The sequence below is a fragment of the Cannabis sativa genome, chromosome X (genome assembly GCF_029168945.1).
Source record: "Cannabis sativa cultivar Pink pepper isolate KNU-18-1 chromosome X, ASM2916894v1, whole genome shotgun sequence".
In the NCBI taxonomy this organism is placed as follows: Eukaryota; Viridiplantae; Streptophyta; class Magnoliopsida; order Rosales; family Cannabaceae; genus Cannabis; species Cannabis sativa.
The window spans coordinates 44,568,448-44,592,556 of record NC_083610.1 but is presented as its reverse complement, the minus strand read 5'-3'; the positions used below and the strand labels follow the sequence as shown (position 1 = coordinate 44,592,556).

Below are 24,109 nucleotides of genomic sequence, written 5' to 3'. Positions count from 1 at the left end.
CACATTGAACATAGAATCGAAACCAGTATAAATCTCTGTGTTATTGTGTCTGACTGTCATTTAGATTCATCTGTGTTATATTTTTCTGGTTTATGTGTTTGCTAGTTTTTGTTCTTGATTTGTTTGTTTTGATTTAACTTTTGTTTATTTAAGTGTGATCTTGAATCTGGAATTACAGAGATTAATTCCTATGTATCAAAGCTAAATTTTCTACACTTGCTTTGCTAGAGAAGAATATTTTCAGCAGATAAGAGTTTTTTTTTTGTACTTTCAGTCTCATTAGAAATAGTTTTTAGTAATTTTTATGAATTGCTAATTATGTTTGTATTTTATGTAGTTCGAAACATCTTATTTTTAATTGAAATATTTAAAAAAAAGTGGAACAAACATCGACAGTTAACTTAAAACTAGAAGACAAGAGATTTCCAATATTTCAAGCATAATATTGTTCGGAAACATAAGTAAAGTTGGATAGGTTATTCCTTTAAAATTTGTTGTACTAGTTGATTCTCACCCCTTAAAAATTATGTATGATTTTGCTAAAACACATTTTTTTTCTTCAATAATCTAGGATCATTGTTTGAAGATGTTATTCAATTTTCCAAAAATATCCCTAATCTATGTACATTAGTCAATTAATATAGCTGCATATGAATTAACTTAACATACTCTTCCCATAAATAAACAATTCTTTTTAACTAAATGTCTATCCACAATGATATTCCTCATTACTTAAAAAAAAACTCTAAAATAATAAAATTATATATTTTTTCTTATAATAATAATAATAATAAGAGGGTGAGATTGAAGGTGGTGTGGCCACGTATTATTATTATTAATATAAAAAAGAAATAAAAAAAATGATGAGATGAGAGGCGAAGCAAGGCTAGGGTTAGCTCTTATTAGCTCTGCCTCTCTTTATTTGAGCGGGTATTCATTCATACACAATATCATATAATCTCTTCTTCTTCTTCTTCGCCAAAGGTATTCTCCCCAAACCCTAACCCTAATTTTCTTCTCTTTAGATCTATACCAATATCTATGCTTATCTAATAATAATTCCATTCTCGCCATTGTTGCTTTCCTCTCATTTTTCTTTTTCTCCTTTCTTAGATGGATCGGTACCAGAGGGTTGAGAAGCCGAGGCCTGAAACCACCATTAACGAGAATGAGATCCGCATTACTACTCAGGGTAGGATGAGGAACTACATTACCTATGCCACCACTCTTCTCCAGGTTTTTTTCTTCTACTTCTTCTTTTTCGATAATTTTTTTTTTATATATGTAGGTCAGGGGAGGTACTGATTGTGCTTCTGATAATCATGTATATATATATATTTTTGTATTTTTCTTTTTGTAATGATAATGGTTAAAATAGAGTTGCAGACATTTTTTTAGGATTTTTTTTTTGTTATGGCGTTTAAGGTTAGATGTGTTGGGAAAATGCAAAGCATGTTGTATATATTTTCAATATAATTAATATTTTGCTTGAAGAGTTCATAAATGTGTTTCTTCTTGATTGTTGCACTTATTTCTCTAACGTTGAAATGTTTCACTGACTATTAATTACAACCAGGAGAAAGGCTCTAAAGAAATTGCTCTTAAAGCCATGGGAAGAGCCATCAACAAGACCGTGATGATTGCTGAATTGATTAAGGTTTAAGTCTCTTCCTATTAATTATGGTAACATTAAATTTCTTATGCTTATTTACAAATTCTTTTACTTAATGTTTTCCCTGTTTTTCTCTCTTGTAGAGGAGGATTGCCGGTCTTCATCAGAACACTTCTATAGGTTCCACCGATATAACCGATATGTGGGAGCCATTAGAAGAGGGCCTCCTTCCGTAAGATGCATTTATCAATTGGAGTTATTAGTGTGTGCATTCATCTTACTTTACTTTAGTGATTGTTTATTTATTTATACCTTTTAATGATGCTGCAGCCTTGAAACTACCCGCCATGTTTCGGTGATAACAATTACTTTGTCGAAAGAGGAGTTAGACACTTCTTCCACAGGGTATGTTAAGATCATTTTTGTTCAGGAAAGCATAGTTTTAATGTTAGACCTCTAAATTTCTTTCACTAAAAAAAAGCAGAGTACTTTATGCTGTAAATGCTGCCATTACTTCTGTCCTGTTTTCTTATTGTAGATGTTTCTTTGATGTAGATAATGTAACTTGACTGTTTACTTTTCCTATGCTGTAGATACCAGCTGCCTATTCCGGCTGATCAAGTGAAACCCTGGACTGAATACGAATATGAAGGAGGTAATTAAAAAAAATCATTTCACTTACCATCTTATATGTGTCTTTAATTGTATTAATAATGATTGTATGTATTCTTTTGGGTGTAGAGGGCTCACCTAACAGGCGAGGCAGAGGACCTGGTGGTCGAGGAAGGGGCAGAGGAAGAGGTATATATGATAGCATTGCAGTAATGCCAGTGCGCACATTATTTTGGACTTTTTGGGCTTTCATTATGAATTTTTGGAAATCTTGTGTTTGAACTCTTGTTACTGCTTAATTAATTTTCTTTTGATAATTAACTATCATATGAGTACTTTGGTATAGTTTTATGTGGAAAAGATTTGTCAAGGTGGCTACTAGTTTCCCAGACTGTCTATGAGCACTCAATTGATTGATTTATTGTTTTTGATACTTCAGTGTCTTACACAGATCTGTCAGTCCAATTTGTTAACTTTCTTGTTGAGCAGTAATGTGTAATGTGTAATTTTGAAGTATGATAACTGTGTACAGAAGGTGCCTGCATCGTATTTGTTCTTTTGCAAGTACTCAATATTCAATGGTTTTCACCGTTACATTTGTTTTGAGGTTGTTTGAAGCGGCAAATCTGATAGAGCTTTTTTCAGGTAACTTTAACAATGGAGTTATTGAGAATGGCGATGGTGGTTTTGACGGTGGACACCGTGGCGGATATGGTGGTGGTTATGATGGTGGGCGTGGTGGCTATGGTGGTGGTTTTGAAGGTGGACGCGGTGGCTATGGTGGTGGTTTTGAAGGAGGACGTGGCGGTTATGGTGGCTTTGAAGGTGGTCGTGGTTATGGTGGCAGAGGCCGGGGTCGTGGAAGAGGCCGTGGCTTCCGGGGTCGTGGAAGAGGAGGTTATGGTGGTGGAAATATGCAGCCACTAGAGTCAGGTGGTGGTTACAATGATTACGGAGGAGGTGCACCTATGCAAACCCGAGGTGAGGTTTTATATATTTGATATCATCTTTTTTTACTGGAAGCCAAAACTAAGTAACATTTATCAGGACATTTTTTTAGGTGACACACCTACTTTGAGAAGAAAAAGTTACTCAAAAGTTCCCTTATTTCCATCTACCCACTGACTTGTTATGCATGTCTCTCTCTGTTAACTTTCTAGTATTGGAAATGGCATATTGTATGATGTGAAATAGTGCCTTTTGTTTTGCTGAAGTTGATTGGGCAATATGAGCTGATTATGCATAGGAGGTTATTACATTGGAATTATAACAAATTATAACACATCAACTTATTTTTCTAATCAAGCTCATCAGCTTTTTTATTTAAAAATTTACAAAATCATAACTCTGACCTGAAGCATGATGAGCGGATTACTGTTTTCTGTGAAGTTCTCAATTTTTACTGACCTCGAATTATCAAAGGGGCCTCATTTTGATCCAGAAGTTCTGCTTTGTTTTTAAAAAGTCATTATCTTATTCTCAAGTTAACATAAATCTTGCAGGACGAGGCCGTGGGCGAGGTAGGGCAAGAGGGCGTGGAAGTGGTGGTGGTGGTAGAGGGGGCTTCAGATCAGATGGACCGATGCAAGCTGTTGCTGCTGCCTGAGGTTGCTCACGGTGACGTATAAAAATTCAAGTTTTAGATTGCTGAAAGTTCTGGATGCCTGCTCTGCTGACTATGTCTATTCTAGTGAAATTTGTGAGGGTTGAAAGTGGGGTGTTTTATCGGTTGGAGGGTTTGGTGAATTTCACTGATACATTTTCGGGCATTACTAATTTTGTAGAGCTGTCCATTTATTTCATAGTTGTGGCAGCCATGGTTTTGTAGTTAAAAGATTAGGTTTATTATCATTTTTTTTCTTCTTCTTCTTAATTGCAGACTTGAAAACTCAGTGAGTTTGTACACCTTTTATCTTTTAGAGAATAATAGAGCAGTACATTCATTATTTGTTCCTAATTAAACATCCATAGCTAATCTTTTTGAGATAGATAAATGGTACAAAAGTTTTGGAATCTAAAGTGACCTATAATTTATAGGGTAATATTTAAAGAGCCCTTTTTGGCTACCATTGTTTTCTTTTATTGTTGGAAAATGTTACCTATTGTATAATATAATTGACATTGGTGTTTATTGGAAAATGTTATCTATTGTAAATGTAGGTTTGGAGAACGTATGTTTTATTTTAGTTTTTAGTTTTTTTTAATATCATAATTTTAAAATTAATAATATTCAATGTAGTGATAATTATTGAAATTTGAAAGCATAATATTAATTTAAATAAAAACAGAAATTACTATTATACTTTGTAATAGTAATTAAAAAAAAATTATTATTCGTCCTAAATTTATCTTTGCAATTAATGAAAATGTTCATCTGGTTAAATTATCAAACATTCAAATTTAATTATTAATTGCAACACTTTTACGTGACAATACTTTTACGTGACAATATCTAATAATTTGTTTTTTGTTTTTATTTTAAAAAAAGAAGTCATCCAATAATTTCTCATAAACCAATCAATATCAATATATATATATAAAGGAAAGCATTAGAAGAGTTGAGGTGGCTTTCTATATTTTATTTAGTCTAACTTATCTATTTTGTGAGAATTTTTTATTATTTTCTTAGAAAAATACACATATATTAAATTCTCAAGTGTGACTTTTTATTTCTATAACTTCTACATATAATATTCATTATTATTATTATTATTATTATTATTAACATTAATGATAATGTCTCTTCATTTTCATAACTTACACAATATAAACTATATATAATGTTACTATAGAAAATATAATGTAATTATTTATGGAATGCTTATATTTTTTCTCTCTTTTCAATTCATTTTTATCTTTAGAAATATAGAACTTAAAATTGAATATGTTGAAGTTTATGAAGAACTTGAAGATGACAATCATGCATATTGAAGATTTGATGATCTTGAAAAGTGAAGGTGATTAAAAGCTTCATTTTTGGGATTTGTTCATGTGTTTATTTTTCTTTTATTTCTATTTATGTTTTTTTTTTTTACTTTTTTTTTTTAATGTAAGTTTGCTTAGTTTCACCATTCTTCCTATATTTTTTATATGAATTTTATCTTGAAAAGTGAAGGTGATTAAAAGCTTCATTTTTGGGATTTGTTCATGTGTTTATTTTTCTTTTATTTCTATTTATGTTTTTTTTTTTTTTTACTTTTTTTTTTTAATGTAAGTTTGCTTAGTTTCACCATTCTTCCTATATTTTTTATATGAATTTTACTTTTGTGTTGTTTAGGTTTAGAATTTTAGTAGTTGTTTCTCAATTACAAAAAGTGATGAAGTGAGAGGTTATGTAAAATTGTTTACATTGTTTCTTTTATTTTAATTTTTTTTATTCATTTATGTTTTCAATTTTATTTCATATTTATTATTCATTACTATTTTATATTCTCTATTTTTTTTTGTTTCATTATGTTTCAGTTTTAGTTGTGAGTTTTATATATTTATTTTAATTTTATTTTTTGATTAGTAATAATTTAAAATAAAAATCATCTATTTTGTGATACTTAGTTCTAATCCTAATATTTCAATACAAATTCAAAAATAGTTTAATCATCATTTTTTAGTTCATTCTTTAGTTTTGACTAATAAAATGTATGCTTCTATATATATTAATATGCATAATAATGATATTTTTTTTTTAAGAATATAAAAAATTTATTAATCATTATGTCTTAATCGAATTATTAAGACAATCAATCAATATTTGAATGTTATAATAAATCTTCATTATAATAAATATTCAAAAATTTAATTATTAATAAAAAAGTAAATTTTTATATTAATTAAATTGATAATATTGTGTAGGAATATGAGTAATCTTATAGCTTGAAATAAATAATTTACAAACACTATTCTATATTTTCATTATAAAAGAATTTATTAAATTTCAATAACACTATATATATGTGAATTGTACATATAGAAGATGTATCATGTAGTTCATAAGAGTTTTTTTATTGATCTTTCTTCTCTATTTTGTGTTAATTTGATTAACTATTTATTTTATTTTTCTCATTTAATTTGTGCATGTTTTTTCTATCTATTTATTAATAGAGATGGATGTAACCATTATTTTATTTTATTATTATATATGACATATATGTATTAAAATAGCAGTTACATGTATTAGTTTTATTGTCATTATAAAGCCTAAAATTCAATATGATAAAATATTAATAGGTAGTGGTGGTGACAAATATCTTGGAAATAGGAGGTTTCAATTGTTCTTTGATATAATTATAAGGAATAATGGAACTTGCTAAGGAAGATATGAGGCTGAACTGTAAGTAAATCAATGAGATTTGGACTTCAATGATGGATAAAAAAAAGAGTAAATACCATTTTGGATCCTGTGTTTTGCAAAAGTTACAGATTGAACCCTGTGTTTTGTTAAATGACAGAATTGACCCTGTATTTTCTAAAATAGTAAAAATAGGACCCTGAGCTTAATTTTTGGCAATTTTTATTTTTAATACAACCAACTTGAAGACAATACTTAATACGAACAGATACAAAAAATGTAAACAGTTTTGTCATAGCACTTTTAGATCGGATTATAATTAAGCTTTATTTTGACAAAAAATCAATTCAAGGTCTTATTTGTACTATTTTAAAAAATACAGGGTCCATTTTGTCATTTAACAAAATACAAGGTCCAATTGGTAACTTTTGTAAAATAGAGGGTCCAAAATGGTATTTATCCAAAAAAAAATTAAGATGAATAGACTTTTTTTTTTAAAAAAAAAACACCAAATACACATGATTACATTTATGCAATTAATAATGAACAATATTATGAAGAAAAAAAATGACACATGAAAATGAGTTTATTATTTCTATTTGTTAGCAGGGTTAAAAATGAGTTTGAAAGATAGTTTTGGTCTTTTAGCATCAATTTGAAGCTTCTCTTGCACACATCTTAACTTAGTTTAGCCTCTCAATAATAAAGTGAAGTATCTTTGTATATAATGAGAAACAGAGAGCGAGAGAAATAAGCAAGAAATAGAAATAATTTTTTTATTATTATGCTTAACTAAAGATGTTTTGGTACCGCATGCCTTGATATAGACAGCAAATAAAGACCACGATTAGTTAGATAAAACTAACTAAAGTTCTAACAACCTAATGAGTACCTCAACTAACTTAATTAAATATAACTAATTTAATTAAAGTTAATTCTAATATGTGTAGAAAATAATTACTATTTATTTCTATTAATTAATTTAATTAATTAAAATAATAGAAATTTGTACATTTCATTTTTGTTTTCGTTATAATGATTCTCATCAATAGAGATAACAAAATTGAATTGAAATTTTTTTTCACATGTAGGATGTTCTTACTATGAAAATTCAAAGAAAAATAAACATAATATAAAATTGTTGTCCGAATACTTCTTTCATCCATTAAGTATTTTATTTATTTTATTAGTTAATTCAATATAATATTTTAATAATATTGTTATAATTCATAATTTACAGTAATCAAATATCTATATAATTTTTTTAATATTTTAAGTTTATATTTATTTATATGATTTTTCAATTAGTATAAAAATGTAAATCAATTAAAAAAGTTATAAAATTTGACAACACCGCGCGAAGCGCGGCTTAATTCCCTAGTTATGTATAAATGAGAAGTATGAGGCGGTGATGTGGCACTCTAAAATCTATAGCATTATTTGTTCTCTCCTTAATTTTCTTATTTTTTAAATTTTCTATTAGCTTTATAAATATTAAATGATATAAAATATATACCTCTATTTATTTTCTCCTTAATACTCTCTATTTATTATATTTGGTTTTTTTTTTTTTTTAAAAAAAAAAAAATTAAGATATCACATATATCACGTTCATAGTTGATATTTTCTTTTTTAAATTTGTATAATATATTTTTCTATAATGTTCTACATATCTTTATAATATTCTGTTAAATTTAACGATTATGTTTTATCTCCCGTTAACAAATAAACCCAATAATTAAACCCAAAAAATTAAACAATCTTTTAAATATTAATAATCTATTTTTAAATTAAAAAAATCAACTTAGCCACATATCTCTCTAACAAACCTATATAGGGAGAATATTAATAATTTTTTTTATTTATTTTTTAAAAAAATCTTTATTTTTTTGATTCCGATGCATAATGTGATGTTATTCTTTTTAATTGCTTTATTAATTTCTTTTCTATTCTAATGTGAATAAATTTTTGGCAGTAGAGAGTCATCAAATTAGTCCAAGTGTTTGCACTCCATAATCTATATATCTATCTATAATATAGGTCATTAATTTTTTTTTAACCTATTAATTATACAGGTATAATTATTAATTTTAATTGATGATAAAATTTAATTTTTCTATTTTTCTATCTACTTTCTCATTATTTGTAATTGTTCTAAATCTGATCGTGCAAACTCATATATTAAACACAATACTCCACCTTGAAACCGTTCTCTGTTTTTTTTCTTTCTTATTGGTTGGTGTTAATTCGCCCCGATAATTCAAGTGTCATGGTTTAGCAGAAATACCATTTCTATCTTTAATTTTTTCAAATATAAAGATATTTCAAATATATAAAGATATTTCAAATATAAATATTTAATTTTTTCAAGAAAAAAATTTGTAATTTTTAAAAATAAAATATATTTAAAATCTTAAAAAGACTAAAATCTTAAATGAAATTAGCAATACGTGGCTCGGCACGTACATTCAGCTAGTATATAATTATACATATAATAAAAATTAAAATCTCTAAACTAAACATAGGCTTATTAATGTTCGGTTTCAACATTTTTTTTTCCTTCGTATGTGGATGATGATGAAATTAATAGAGCAATACACTCAAACTATTTCTCCCATGCAACTATGTTTGTAAGTTTCAATATGCATTAATTTTTACATTAAATTTGTATGTATGAATATCACTATATTATTTAGTTCAGTATACATATCATATTTATATTATTTAATTAAATTTAAATAAAAAAGAAACTTTAAATTCAAATGTAATTTAATATAAGATATAATATGTATCGCTTAACCCTAATCCTATTAATATTATACATATAATTGATATCTCTCTTCCATATAAATTTGCATTAGGATTCAGATTTAAAATAAAGGAAAACAAGAAAAAGTATATATTCTCTCTTTAGTATTGATTATTAGTCTAAATAGTACAAGAGAAAAAAATGAGTGTAGAACTAATAGATAGTACAATGATCATTGATAAAGCAAGTCTTCAACTGTCAGTTAGTTAGGCTATTGTATTTACCTGTATTTTCTTGTTTCTGTTACAAAGGTTGTTAATTCTGTTTCCTTTGTAACCTTGCTGTACTCCTTCTATAAATACAATTGCCTTCCTTGAGTCTTGCATCTTTTGCAAGCTCTGTTTTGTTTCATCTCTCTGTTTTCTTTTCTTGCTTGTATTGATAAGATCATTCATGGTATCAGGAAGCCATTGACAAAAGTCTCCTATGGATCCTACCTTTGTTGAAAACCCACCACGTCCTACTGGACCAAACTCTGGATCTTTGAATCCCTCCCCAAACACATGGAACCCCTTTCAAAATTCCCTCAGTTCTTCCCTTACTGTCAAATTAGACAGATCCAACTTCTTGGCCTGGAAATCTCAGGTTATTCCCACAGTCATCGGCCATGGTCTAGATGAAATCCTGCTTGCTGGAATTGCTCCGACTGAATTACTGGTAACTGGAGATGTCAACCCTACGTTTCTTGCGTGGAAAAGAAAGGACCAACTTCTACTCAGCTGGCTCCGATCGTCCATGTCTGAAACGATCCTCGGTTCTCTTGCTCATCACAACACCTCTCACTCTGTCTGGCGTGCCCTTGAACAGCGATTCTCCTCTCAGTCGAAAGCTCGATTACTTCAAATCAAGTCTCAGTTATCTACGATTCAAAAAGGTTCTCTCTCCATTGCTGATTATTATGACAAAGTTAAGCTTCTTGCAAATTCTTTGTCAACTGCAGGTCATCCAATGGAGGAAAGTGACCTTATTATGCATCTTCTAAATGGATTGGGTCCTGAATATGACCCTGTGGTGGTTCACGTCACCAGTCTCGTCGACAATCTCTCGTTCGAATCCATTCAATCACTTCTTCTCACCCATGAAAGTCGCCTAGAACGCCATTATACTGCTGGAGCTCCTCCTTCCACAATGACTGCCAATCTCTCCGTTTCTTCATCAAGATTTGGTTCTGGCTCGTCCAACTATCGCTCCTCCAACTATGGTGGTCGCGGATCAAACCCTAATTCTCAATACAGATCTTCTGGGCGTGGCTATGGATCTGGTGGATGGGGGAGTAGTAACTCGAGGCCTCTCTGTCAAGTTTGTCACAAGCTTGGGCACACAGCAGCGGTGTGCCACTATCGCTTCGACAAAACCTTTGTTCCACCCAAACATGGAGAAAATCAAGCATTTCTAACTGAAATTGAAGATGATGATCACCATCACTACTCATCCAACACAGTTCCTGATTTCGCTCATGATCAAGATTGGTATGCCGATACAGGTGCGAACACACATGTGGCCACAGGCATGGAACACCTCGAAATAGAGACTCCTTATCATGGCCATGAATCTTTGGCGGTTGGCAATGGTAAGCATCTCCCTATTTCTCATCTTGGCACCACTTCTTTACCTTCTCAATCTCGTCCTTTAAAGCTCAATTCCATTTTCAAAGTCCCTCACATAACCAAAAATTTAGTTAGTGTATCTAAGCTAACCAAAGATAATCATGTTTTTCTTGAGTTTCACCCCACTTGTTGTTTTGTGAAGGACAAGAACACAGGGCAGGTTCTTCTCAAAGGGAGAGTTAAGAATGGCTTGTACATGCTAACTCAACCATCCATTGCAAAACAGTCTCTGCAACTTGAGTGCAATTTAGCTACTAAGGAGTCCATACCTTCTATTCCTCCTGTTTGTTCTTCAAGTTGTAATAATACTTGTAATAAAGAGACTGTTATAACAGTCTCCCCCACATGTACCAATTCTGATATAAATAAAACATCCATTTCTGTACCTACTGTCAATTCCACTAATGAAATTTTTCATGTTAATGTTGCTCAAGACATCAATATTTGGCACTCCAAATTAGGGCACCCTGGACCTAGAATTTTAGCCAAGGTTCTATCCAATATCAACCATACTGGTACTTTAAAAAGTCTCCAGTTTTGTGATGCTTGCAAAATTGGCAAGAATCACAAACTCCCATATGCCTTATCCACCAATAGAGCCTCGGTCCCCCTTGAATTAATTCATACCGACCTATGGGGTCCATCACATGTGCCTTCTAAAGAAGGTTTTAGATACTATATTCACTTTCTTGATGATTTCAGTAGATTCACATGGATCTTTCCCCTCACTGTCAAGTCCCAAGCTTTTCCCACCTTCTTGCAATTCAAAACATTAGTGGAAAAACAATTTAACCTCCCCATTAAAACTGTCCAATCCGATTGGGGAGGTGAGTACAGGTCCTTTGCTTCTTTTTTGAAAGAACATGGTGTTCACTTTCAGCATTCCTGTCCCCATGATCATGAGCAAAATGGCCGTGCGGAACGCAAACATAGACACATAAATGAAACGGGAATGACACTATTAGCTCAATCAGGTCTTGATCTATCTTATTGGTGGCATGCCTTTCAACATGCTACCTATGTCATCAATCGGCTACCAACACCAGTTTTGGATGATGTAAGTCCCTATCAATGTTTGTTTTACAAAAAGCGTGACTATGCCTTTCTAAGGACTTTTGGATGCACATGCTTCCCTTACTTGAGGCCTTATCATACACACAAGATGACTGTCAAATCTGAGAAGTGCATTTTCATTGGGTACTCTCTGCAACACAAAGGATATCTTTGTGAGAATTCCTCTGGCCGAGTGTATATCACACGCAATGTGGTGTTCAATGAGACTGAGTTTCCTGCTCTTTCATCACCTAAGACAAACCAGGTATCATCACTTGCACCTACTACCTTTCCTTTCACTATTTTTCAGACAACTCCTCTATTTGGCCATACTAATACACTGTCATTTGGTGCCCCTGAGGTAATTCCTCCTCGCACTTCAGGAGTTGGTGCCAGCAGCTCTCACTCTCCACCTGTCCACACTGCAGCTGCAGTTCTCAATACTGCCTCAGCAAATATTTTGCCCACTGTTGATATTGCTTCTGCACCAGCAAATACTGCTTCTGCACCAGCAACTATTTTATCTGCTGCCTCTGCTGATGTTGTCTCAGCACCAGCAACTAATTTGCCTGCTGCACCAGCAACTAATTTGCCTGCTGCACCAGCACCCATTTTCCCTGCTGTTCCAGTACATAACTCGGCTGAAATCACTGCTGTCCACACCACTATACCACCAGTAACCACCCAGCCCTCCACCAGTAACCCTATCACCTCCTCCCAAAACACTCATCCTATGCAAACAAGATCTAAAGATGGAATTTACAAACCAAAAGCCTACCTTGCCACAAAATATCCTCTACCTGAATCTCTCCTTCCCAGTGAACCCAAAACACTAAAACAAGCCTTAGCTGACCCAAAATGGAATGCTTCCATGACAGCCGAGTTCTATGCCCTTAAAAAGAATGGCACTTGGACACTTGTGCCATATCAACCTCACATGACATTAGTGGGAAATAAATGGGTTCATAGGGTAAAATTAAACGCTGATGGCAGTTTGGACAGGTGTAAATCGAGGTTGGTGGCCAAGGGTTATCATCAAACACCTGGGATTGACTTTCAAGAAACTTTCAGCCCTGTAGTTCGACCAGCTACTGTTCGTATAGTCTTAACTCTAGCTGTCTCTTACAACTGGGATGTGAAACAACTCGATGTCTCTAATGCCTTCCTAAATGGCACCCTTGAGGAGACTGTTTATATGCAACAACCTCCCGGGTTTGTTGATCCCACACAACCTCATCATGTATGTAAGCTACATAAGGCCATCTATGGGTTGAAGCAAGCTCCCCGAGCTTGGAATGATAAACTTAAGTCCACTCTCACCAAAAAAGGCTTTCAACCATCAAGATCCGATCCTTCCTTGTTCATTTATGGGGCTGGTCCAACTCTCATCATACTACTTGTCTACGTAGATGATATACTCATAACAGGTCCGGATCACAACAACATCTCTGCCCTCATATCTGCTCTCAATAATGACTTTTCTGTCAAAGATCTTGGCTCCATTCATTACTTCCTTGGGGTAGAAGTGATCAGAAACACTACTGGACTGTATCTTTCTCAGTCAAAATATATTTCAGATTTGCTCACAAAGCTCAAAATGGAGGGTGCCAAACCTAGCCCGAGTCCCACAAGTTCGGCTCATACTCTTGCTCTCAGCATAGGAGAGCCATTCATTGATCAAACACTCTACAGAAGTACCTTGGGGGCTCTTCAGTATCTAACCTTGACGAGACCCGATGTTGCTTTCATCGTCAATAAACTCAGTCAATTTATTCATGCCCCTACCAATATCCATTGGGACGCTTGCAAAAGATTACTTAGATACTTAAAAGGTACAATGTATGAAGGTTTGCATATTCGACCAAGCTTGCATATGACTCTTCAAGCATACTCTGATGCTGACTGGGCTAGCTGTCTCGATGATCGGAAGTCCACAGGTGGCTATGTTGTTTTCTTTGGCGGCAATCTTATCTCTTGGTCTGCAAAGAAGCAAAGTGTTGTTGCTCGGAGCAGTACCGAGAGTGAGTTCAGGTCCTTAGCCAACACAGCAGCAGAGATACGATGGCTGCGTTCTGTCCTATCTGAAGTTCATGTCTCACTACCAGCACCTCCCATTATCTGGGTCGATAATCAAGGGGCTGCCTCCCTTGCAGCCAACCCTGTCTTTCACGCGAGGTCGAAACATATAGAGATTGATCTTCATTTTGTTCGGGATCAACTCATTGCCAAAGAACTTGAAGTGAGATATGTTCCATCTCTTGACCAAGCTGCAGATATTCTCACAAAATCTCTCAGCAAAGACAGATTTGCTTACCTTAAAGCCAAACTCAATGTGTCTATTACACCATTTCGTTTGAGGGGGGATGATAAAGCAAGTCTTCAACTGTCAGTTAGTTAGGCTATTGTATTTACCTGTATTTTCTTGTTTCTGTTACAAAGGTTGTTAATTCTGTTTCCTTTGTAACCTTGCTGTACTCCTTCTATAAATACAATTGCCTTCCTTGAGTCTTGCATCTTTTGCAAGCTCTGTTTTGTTTCATCTCTCTGTTTTCTTTTCTTGCTTGTATTGATAAGATCATTCAATCATAAACTTTATCGAAGAGAAGGAAGAATTTGCTTCCGTGGTACGATGTCGTTTTGCGGAACTGGACATCGACCAAGATGGCGTTCTTTGCTACAGCGAAATGCTGAAAGATTTCCAATCTCTTAGATTAGTAGAGACCGATTTTGGTAATGATGTGAAGACAAATCCAGAAGTGGTTGCTAATATTTATAGTTCACTGTTCGCAAAGTTTGATCACGATTCCGATGGAGTGATAAGCTTGGAGGAGTATATGACAGAGACGAAGAAGATGATGAAGGACATAGCCGATGATATAGGATTCATGCCAATACAAATGGTGTTGGAGAAGGATAGCCTTCTCATACAGGCTGTCGAGTTACATCACTCAGCCTCAGCAGCACATACTATTGATTGTTAGGGCTACATATTTTTCTTTCTTTTTTCTTCTCCGAATATATTATTAGTCTGAATATTAGTGTTATTGTTTTATTTTTGACATGATATGTTTAATAATTAGTGGTTCGTTTTTTGTTTAAGTAAAACTACTAGCTACTACGTACTCCATTTATTGTTTATAGTTAATTAGTGGAGACTGATAAGAGTTCTAAATATATCAATAATTATATTTTTAACGAAAAAATAAATCATGAATGAATTTAAATTTATTGATAATATTTGGGTCTCTACTAGTTATATACAATTGCAAAATAGCATCACATGGGATATCGTAGTATAATTTATTATTTATTTATTTATTTATTGAGTAAATGTATAATTTGAGCTAAATTTACTTAAAATCTACACTAAACAAGTGCAAACAACCTTCAAATAAATAAATAAATAAATATATATAAGAAGGAACGGGTTAAACTACTTAGAACAAAAATTCTTTAAGTTTCTTATTTACATGTAGGAGTTAGTTTTATTTAAGCAAAACTTGAACTCCAAATCAATTTCTATAATCTTAAGAGTGACATGAAAGTTTTATAGTTATTGATGAAACTCAGATATTAGTTAGATAAAAGAACAAGTTTAAAAAATAGTTTGATCAATTATTAATTGAAAATTATTCTAAATTAATTGAACAACAAATTGTTGATTGGATTTGGATTTAATTTCAAAGTAAACCATTTCCATTATTATTGGATGTACTTTCCTTACATTTAGCAGAAGAGGTAATAAGGTCCAGGTCCATACATGTAAACAAATAATACACAAATTAAAAACTTTCTTCCCTTGATATAATCCACTAAAGAAAATGGTGAATTTGTATCAGTTCTTTTTTCTCATTTCAAAGCTTAGTGTTGTGTTTTGACATTAAAGGAAGATAAACCAACCGTATCACGGCTCTTTAGCTGATCAAGCTGCTTCTTACCGCGATGAAGTAAGTACTCGATGTAAATGAAATTTTTGCGATCTACTTCCTTTGCATTGTTGCGGAATTCTGCAGACACAAAAGATTCGATTTTGTGTCGATCCTCAGCTGATTTTGAACGCGCTGCTCGTAGAAACCCCCGGTACAGACTGAGAACTTGTTTCTGCATCCCAGAAAGCCTTGGTCCACTGGAAGGTGCCATTGAATCTACTTGTGTTAGGCACCAGATTTTGTCAAGTGTGTCAAGCAATTTTTTAATGCTCTCTTCCTCTGTTCTTGAAAATAATACAGATCAGAATGAAATTTCGGTTAGTTGTAAAACCAACTATACTGTTTGAGAGCTGAAAAGTAAAGACATAGTTACAAAAATAGTTGAGGAAGTAACATAATCACAAACTGAAAAGAAGTGAGGATATGATGAACAGTTCCTACTATCGTTATTAGAACATATTTCTATTAGGTAAAACTGTTCTCTACTTTTATGGCCGTTAAAGATATTAAGCAATTATACATTAGTCAAAGCAAATAAATGAAGATTAGAATTCTCAAATGCAACAAAATATCAAAAATGGAAAACTCAATCCCATTATTAGTTTTGTAAAGATAAACTTGATCAAACATCTATTCAGATACAAGGAAGAAACAACTATAAGAAGGAAAAGCTTGAGCTTTGCCATTAAAGTCTTTAACTTCCATTACAACAATCTAAACTAAAAGATATTCAATTTTGAATTGTAATACTAATGACCAAAAACAAAGCTCAATATTCTTGATATGTGTGAAAAAGCAACAAGAAAAATTGGACAAGGGTCATTGAAGACTTTCATCGAACATATGGTAGGCAATTACAAAAAACAAAATGCAGAGTTCGTAAACATCTTTTAACAGATCATAAGATGAATCGTATCAATTTCCAGCTTTCGTAAATCCCATAATTTAGAAATTTTGATCGGTAAACGAAAACATACAAAAAAAAAAAGAAAAACACAAGGATCATTACAATCTCTCCAAGATTAGGAAGATGACACCATTTGAAAGAAGTTAGAAAACGCACAAAACCAACGTACCTATGTTAACAAAAAATTACGAGAGAGAGCGTAGGTGTAGAAGGAACTGTAAAGTGCCAAACTCTTAGGGCAAGAAGTGGGAGGAGAGAGAGAGAGCTCCGGTAACTATGGCGGTGGGTGGTTGGGTGGTGCGGTGAGTGGATGTATTATGTGGCTACGTTGCTCTCACCACTTTAAATGACCATTCCATCACTATATTTTATATAACAAAAAAAATTAATTAGAATTTTTTTCACCCAACTTTCACACAACTAAATTATATTTTTTAAAAAATTTCAAGTGATTAAATTTTTTTTAGTACTATTGAGATAATTAAATTTAAAGACTTTTATTTAGTTTTATTAACGACGTATATGAACATTTAAGTGTATAATTTAGCATATGTGAAAGTTCAAGAGACACAATTTAATAGATATTAAAGTTTAGGACACAATTTAATATATAAATAACAAACGTTTTAATAAAATTGAATGAAATTGGATAAAAAAAATTAAATCTAATAATTTTAATAATTCAAAAAAAAAATTAACAACATGAATGCAAAAATCTTAGTAAAAAGTGAAAAAAAAAATATTTTTCTTTAAAGGAATTACTATGTTTTAAAAATTATAAAAGTCGAATAACCTCAACTCAATGAAGCATTTTAGTGAAGTTTAGTAGTAGTTTTCATATAATTTAATTTAAATATAAATGTATAATTTTATATTCACTTATAATAATGAGGCTTTTACAAAAATACTGGATTTTGAACAAAAGTTTACAATTTTTACTGTCACACGATATTATTTACAATAATATTGTCTTTTTATAAAACAACTTAAAACAACAAAACAGAACAATTAAAAACAACAGTACGGGTGTTCATAAAATAGTCGATCCAATCCAATCCGCAAAGTGCGGATTGGATTAGAAAATTCAAAATATGCACTTGTGCGGATCAGATGTTGATTGATATGTAAAAGTAACCGAACCAATCCAATCCACACATATTTATAAAAAAAATTAAATAATTATATAAACAAATAACATTTTAATGTAAAGAAAATAATAATTTAAAAGTCTAATACATATAATACAATTATATTTCAAAACTTAATAGATCAAATGTATATTCTATTCTTATATATAATTTTTTTTTTTCTATATACAATTTAAAATAAAATTAAACATTTCTTTATACATATAATTTTTTCTTCTTTTGAATTTGTTATTTGCTATTATATTTATTTTAATATGTTGTTGGACACATAAAATAACTATAATTTATTTTATTTTGTTGTTAGCTATGTGAAAAGAATATTTGTTTTCATAAATATTAAAAAGTAACCAATCCAAAATAACTTATCCAATTCGCACCTTTGCAGATTGGATTGGATTAGATTTGAACTATTGTGCGGATTGAATGCACTATGAGCAAAATAGTGTGGATTGGATTGGATGAATACCCCTAAACAACAGTGAAAACTTACCACAGTACACAATAAAACTTACATAGTATTTTTTTTTTTTTTAAAAAAAGATACAGTATTTTAAAAAAAAATTCCGCCCATAGTTAAAAAAAAAAAAAATTAGAAATTTCAGTATGTGGTGTAAAAACTCCCATAAATTGCGGTTTAGAATGTTCACTATTTATTACCAAGTAAACTCAACTTTCGTAGGGTAGAGCGGATATTTTTATTTTAGATTGGTAAAAATTAGATCATCGCTCTTTGGTGGTTCACTTAATAGTATATGATTCAACTGAAAAGCGTGAGATGATAAAATGAAGTAGTAAGTTTCGTTTTAAAGAAGCTCGCTGTAGAAAAGAATGGTCATAGATTTTGGAAATTAAGTGGAGGAATCTTAGGGAAAATGGATTGGCTAGGGTTAAAGGAAAAGGGCCTTAATATTGAAATGGGTAAATACTATTTTGGACCTTGTGTTTTTCAAAAGTTACAAATTGGATCATCTGTTTTGTTAAATGACAAAATAGACACTGTTGTTGACCGAGGTTGTTGGCAACCAATAAAATAATAGTAGATTAAAGAGCTGTAAGAGATTAAGAGAAGGATTTTTACGTGGTTGGGGCGTTAATGAGCCTTAGTCCACGAGTCTGTGTATTTATGAGTGTATTTAATACAGAGAATGTTCTTGGTGAGTATTTACTCTTCTTGCACTTATGCAACCCAAAATTATCGTCCCCATTAATGAGCTTTGAGGGGGTATTTATAGTGTTTTTGGTGGGGTGATTCCCAGAATTGTAGTACATATATTTTTGTAACTATCAATAAAGTTGGGTGTTCCCAATGAATATACCATGGGTAATGCATGGTCAAATCCCTAGGTGCTGTAGGGATTTTATGTGGAATGTCCTTATTGCCTTTTGACTGATGGGACTCTTCACAGTGTAGCCGTCAATAGACTTAAGTGGTCATAGCCTCGTAGGTGCAGATGGGGGATCGTGTCGTCAGACTTTATTGCGTGTGGCAGTCCCAACACGTTTCCTCCCATGCGGCATTAAATGCGAGATGACTGCTCAGGGGAAGCCTGACACCTCGCGGAGATGCTTTGATGCCACTTAGACCTCCGGGAGCATAGAGGACTTCGTATGCCTTCTCCAGGAGGCAGGTCCTGGATGTTGTCTTTCTTCATAAAGACTTAGCAATTAATTCAAATGTTAAGATCTTTTGTTCCACGTGTCCCTGTCTGGTTGGTCCACGTATATTGGGCAAAATCAGGGGCAACATTTACCCGCCAAGCCTTGTTTATTTAAGAAATGAACAAGGCTTGTTCGGATGCCTCCAGTTGACTCCTCGGTTTCCTAGCACGTGCTTCGGGCGCGTGAAGGCGTATTTGATGATCACCATTATTGCAGCGATTCACTTTTTGCAGGCGTTGATTCGTTTCATGCCCTTTAATTGATACGACGCATTAATGGGTGTCAGACGGATACTCAAACGTTTCCACCGCCTTAATTACAAATCAATCTAGCCATTGGATCTTGGGAATTCGAATCGTGCGCCTCCCCAGCCGTTCGATTGGTAGGTGATTGTGCCTGTTCCACATGCACCTTGGCCTATAAAAGCCACCACCTTTCCTTCATTTGGTTACTTTCATCCTTTCGCTAAATTTCTTCAAGTTTTCCAGAGAGAAAGAAACCCTTAGACCAGAAAACCTTCAAACACTTACAGATTTCTTATTAACCCTTGCTTGTTACTGTCAGTCTACATTTCTTCGTCGATCAACAGCAACCCCCAGTTCTAATACTTTATGTAAGTTTTTCGCATCCCTCACTTTACTGTTTGTGTTTATGGCATGCTTTACTGTTCATCTATTTTTCTGGGTTTAATGTTTGAAGTTTCTGGGAATTTTTCGCCTTGAGTTTTTGCGTAATATGCTTAGATTTCTCTTCTCTGGTGATTGGTTCACTCTTATTTTACACATTATTTTTTGTAAAGGCCCATTTGCTCCTTACGTGATGGCCTTCAAGGGTACAGAGAAGACTTTGTCTTTCTCGATTTCAGCCCTTCCTCTTTCTTTCCCTTTCTCTGCTTACGTGTAATGTCACTATCTGTAAGATTTTTGCACCCGACGTTTGTCTGGGAAAACCTTCTAAGGCTTTCTTGTTGACATCCGTCCGGAGGGGCCCTCTTTCCAGCGGTTAGGGGACCCCCATTCCCTTTTTTGAACTTAGGGTTTGGTATGGGGCCTGACTGCTGGAATTTTTACTCTTTTTCAGAACCAAAATGTCTACATCTGGTTCCAGATCTTCCAAGCAGGGGGGAAAGCGCCTAGCCACCATGGAAGAAGTAATGGTGGGTCCCGTCGCCCAGGAGGGGTATAGACCTCGCGCTACGGGATGGGAAGCGGCCGAGCTCCACTCTACTTTGACTTGCCCTCACCAATTGGAGAACATCGTGGTGGTGGCCGGCATCAAACCCGCGACCTCCGGGACGTACCACCGGCCGCCCCGTGATGAAGAGACGCCCAATCACAATTACGGAGGCTTCAGAGCTTGGAGCCAGACGCATTTGATGACCGGGGCTATGCTTCCCCTTCAGGATTATTTCATTAATTTCCTTGTATTTGTCGGCCTTGCGCCATACCAATTTATTCCACAAGCTTACCGCCTGCTTTCAGGCTTATTTATTTTTTACTCTGCCCGGGGGTGGGGCTCTCCCAGTCCGGCAGAGATTTTGTACTTTTATGAACTTGTTTCTGTCCCCAAGAAGGGAGACAAACTTAAGGATGGTTTTTACGGCTTCCGGGCCCACCCTTTGAATGAGGGCGTGGTCCCTTTCAATCAGCAAAAACACGTCAAGGAGTACCGCCATATTTTCTTCTTCTCCTCCGGGTTCCGAGCTTTGGAACACCCGGAGCTCCTTACGGAGTGGGTTAGGATCCCTCCGTACGAGCGGACCGCGCTTACTCAGCTCTTCCTTCAGCGGGCCAAGATCTTCGCAACTTATGACAGGCAGGATCTCGACGTCGGGGGTTTGGTCACGACGGAGAATTGCCGGAAGGCCAAGCTGATCCTGGGGCACCAGTCGGTGGAGGACTCCAACCTTTCCGAGGTCATCTGCCCAAACGTAAGGGTTCCGGCCGCGGAGAAGACCTTCCGGGATGAGATTATTGCCACCGCAGAAGAGAAGTACCGAGAGTACCTCTACCGGAAAGCCCAGGAGAAGGCTTACACTAAGGCCCAGGCGGCTGCTAGGAGGCCCCTTCGCGTTGGGAGCCCGGTTGAGAGGAGGATCCAGACGGCTGCCGGGAGACCCCTTCGCATTGGGAGCCCGGTCGAGAAGAGGGCTCCCAGGCCAAGGCCTACCATCCAGTTGCCGAATACGGGGGCTCCTGATGCCAGCATTTCCAGCTCTGGTAAGTCTCCTTTAATAATACATTACGTCCCTTCTGTTCGCGAATATGCTAGCCTTAGGCCTGTAGGGTTCGATGAACGTCTCCTTAGGTTTAGGATGCCCTCGTCCCGGTGGGGGGATCATGCAAAGGATTATTATTTCTCCAACTTAGGAGATTATTTAGGTCGGTCCCATATGGGTTCTGGACCTCCGGTGCCCGTTCCCTTGGATCCTTGGCCTATCTTTCTTCTAGCTGGTTCCGTCCCTCGAACAGCTATCTCGGGGACGACGCAGCCAGTATTAAGATCCAGAACTTTGCTAGGGCCGAATTAGAGAGTCAGGCTAGGACTAGCTTGATTGTTTTTTAAGTGTTTACTGCTTTCACAGATATTCTAACACTTAACTCTTTTCTCTTGTTGCAGCAGCTAATCCCATGGAGGCGATCTTGGCCACTCTTTCCGGAGCCCACAGTCCGGATGCTTCCCTTCCTCCAACTTCTTCCCAGATGGTCACCCCCATGAAGGCTTCTTCCAGTGCTCCTCTCTGAACACTATTGACTTAGTGGATGAGGAGGAGGTACTTCCTGAGGAAGCTAAAGAAGGTCAAGAAGAGCAATGGGCTCTTCCTGGGGAAGTTGAAGAAAGTGAAGAAGAGCAAGAGGTTGCTCTGGTCCGCAAGCGCAAAGGCAAGATGGTGGCTGAGGAAACACCTAAACGTCCGCAGAGAGTGGACACTCCGACCCCGAGCCGTGATTCCGGGATCCCTCCCGAGGTGGAGGAGTTTACAGTGCCTCCTAAAATTGTGCTGACTCCGATTCCCGGAGATGAGGCGAGGCAGGAGCTTCGGATAGCCAAGTACAATTATGCCATGGACGAATAATCCCGGGGGCATGCCGAGGTGGAGGCCTTGAGGAGGATTTTGCAAGAGGAGATGCAAAATTCCCTTAACGATCAGAACTACCAGAACCCATGGGATCTAAACCTGGACCCCCTAACGGACTGGTTCAATCGTTTCCTCGGTCCTACCTTGGCTCCTTTTACTACGAAGATGACCGGCGAGTACGTCTCCCAGCTAACCTGGTGCGCGCCTACTTGGTTCGCTGCTTGTGCATCCTTGAACTCCGTCTTTCAAGTTCAGGATCTCAGCCACTCCTTGATCGTGGTAAGTATTCCGTGATTTACTTCTTTTTTCTATTTTTCTTAAGGCCTTTACTCACTCTTGCTTCCTTTTCCAGCTTGCTGCAGAGGCCGGCTGCCTTTCCAAAAACATAGTTAATCACGGCTTCGTCTTGTCTGAATTTGGGGGCATAGACGAAGTCGTGAAGATCCTGCAGGACCTGTCAGCTGAAAGGCGGGCGTTCCAAGAGGAGGCTGCGCGGCGGAAGGCCCTTGATAAGGCCAAGTTTGAGGAAAAGGCTAAGCAAAGGGAAGCCCAAGCGGAGGCGATGATCCGAGAGGAGGTCCTTCGGAGGGATAGGTTGGAGGCCAAGCACCGAGAAGCACTGAGGGCGAAGGGCGAGGCTGTTGCCAAGGCCAAACGCGAGCTCCGGGAGGCTAGGGAGGCCTTAGACGAAATGGCTGCCAAGGTGAAGTCCTTAGAGGAATTGCACCAGGCGGACTTGGAGTCCAGGGCTAACTTGGCCGTGGAGCTGAAGGAGCTTAAGGACTTTAAAGACCAAGCCTTGAAGAAGGCTAAGAAAGATGAGCTCCTTTCTCCTGTCTCCTACAGCCGTTGCATCAAGCGGTTCGATGATGGCGTCTACATGGTCTGGTCAACAAATTGCCAGAGTATCAAGTTCGACTTCTACCCAAAACCTGCGGAGATGATTGCCAAATTTCGGGAGAAGAAGAAGAAGCTTGACGCCATGCTGGAGGCGCGCATTGGTCCTCGCCTTCCTCCTCGAATTGATTAGGCCGCTCCGAATCCAACCCATTACAACCAAGATTTTCCTTATCTCTCTCTCTTTTTTTTTTTTTTTATTATTATTTACAGCTAATTTTCCTTTATTTAAGACAATCTCTTTTTTTTTTTATAGCTGTTTTATTTTTAGAGGGGAAACAGTAGTTAAGGCCTGTCCCCGGGCCCTTTGTACATATTTTTTTTTACCTGCCTTTGGGGCCAGGATTTTATATATATATATATATATATGATCTCCTTTGACGCACATATATTTTTTCTTTTTGGACCTGCCCTCTGGGTCAGGATGTTTATACATATGCTCTCTTTTTGGCGCATACTTTTTTTTGGACCTGCCCTTTGAGACAGGATGTTTTACTTTTGGCCTGTTTTTT

General features: G+C 35.3%; 3 protein-coding genes across 4 annotated transcripts; 2 read left to right on the top strand and 1 right to left on the bottom strand.

The window, feature by feature from the left end:
• Window positions 1-819: 819 nt before the first annotated feature.
• LOC115708336 (uncharacterized) lies at window positions 820-4,181 on the top strand. Its single transcript, XM_030636581.2, has 9 exons — window positions 820-984; window positions 1,114-1,236; window positions 1,577-1,657; window positions 1,756-1,844; window positions 1,943-2,017; window positions 2,206-2,267; window positions 2,354-2,413; window positions 2,870-3,205; window positions 3,727-4,181. Exons 2-9 carry the CDS (start codon window positions 1,114-1,116, stop codon window positions 3,828-3,830), a joined length of 930 nt encoding a protein of 309 aa, XP_030492441.1. The 5' UTR covers window positions 820-984; the 3' UTR covers window positions 3,831-4,181.
• Window positions 4,182-9,459: 5,278 nt separating this feature from the next.
• Window positions 9,460-15,160, top strand: LOC115702572 (uncharacterized). The gene is made up of 2 exons (XM_061107183.1): window positions 9,460-9,481; window positions 14,553-15,160. Exons 1-2 carry the CDS (start codon window positions 9,460-9,462, stop codon window positions 14,957-14,959), a joined length of 429 nt encoding a protein of 142 aa, XP_060963166.1. The 3' UTR covers window positions 14,960-15,160.
• A 461-nt stretch (window positions 15,161-15,621) lies between these two features.
• On the bottom strand, window positions 15,622-17,173 carry LOC115708556 (succinate dehydrogenase assembly factor 1, mitochondrial). 2 transcript variants are annotated; one of them, XM_030636624.2, is made up of 2 exons: window positions 16,984-17,173; window positions 15,622-16,186 (listed from the first exon to the last, which is right to left on the bottom strand). In XM_030636624.2, the coding sequence occupies exon 2, from the start codon at window positions 16,116-16,118 to the stop codon at window positions 15,840-15,842; it is 279 nt and encodes a 92-aa protein (XP_030492484.1). In that variant the 5' UTR covers window positions 16,119-16,186; window positions 16,984-17,173; the 3' UTR covers window positions 15,622-15,839. The 2 variants fall into 2 exon arrangements, with proteins under 2 accessions (XP_030492484.1, XP_030492482.1); XM_030636622.2 differs by having other exon boundaries at window positions 15,622-16,191; window positions 16,984-17,172.
• Between the last annotated feature and the right edge of the window lie 6,936 nt (window positions 17,174-24,109).

Coding starts and splice junctions, on each gene's coding strand:
- LOC115708336 (XM_030636581.2), top strand. CDS start 1,114: ATGGATCGGTACCAGAGGGTTGAGAAGCCGAGGCCTGAAACCACCATT. Junction 1,237..1,576: donor ATGCCACCACTCTTCTCCAG/GTTTTTTTCTTC, acceptor AATTACAACCAG/GAGAAAGGCTCTAAAGAAAT. Junction 2,018..2,205: donor TTAGACACTTCTTCCACAGG/GTATGTTAAGAT, acceptor CCTATGCTGTAG/ATACCAGCTGCCTATTCCGG.
- LOC115702572 (XM_061107183.1), top strand. CDS start 9,460: ATGAGTGTAGAACTAATAGATA. Junction 9,482..14,552: donor GAGTGTAGAACTAATAGATA/GTACAATGATCA, acceptor TGTATTGATAAG/ATCATTCAATCATAAACTTT.
- LOC115708556 (XM_030636624.2), bottom strand. CDS start 16,118: ATGGCACCTTCCAGTGGACCAAGGCTTTCTGGGATGCAGAAACAAGTT.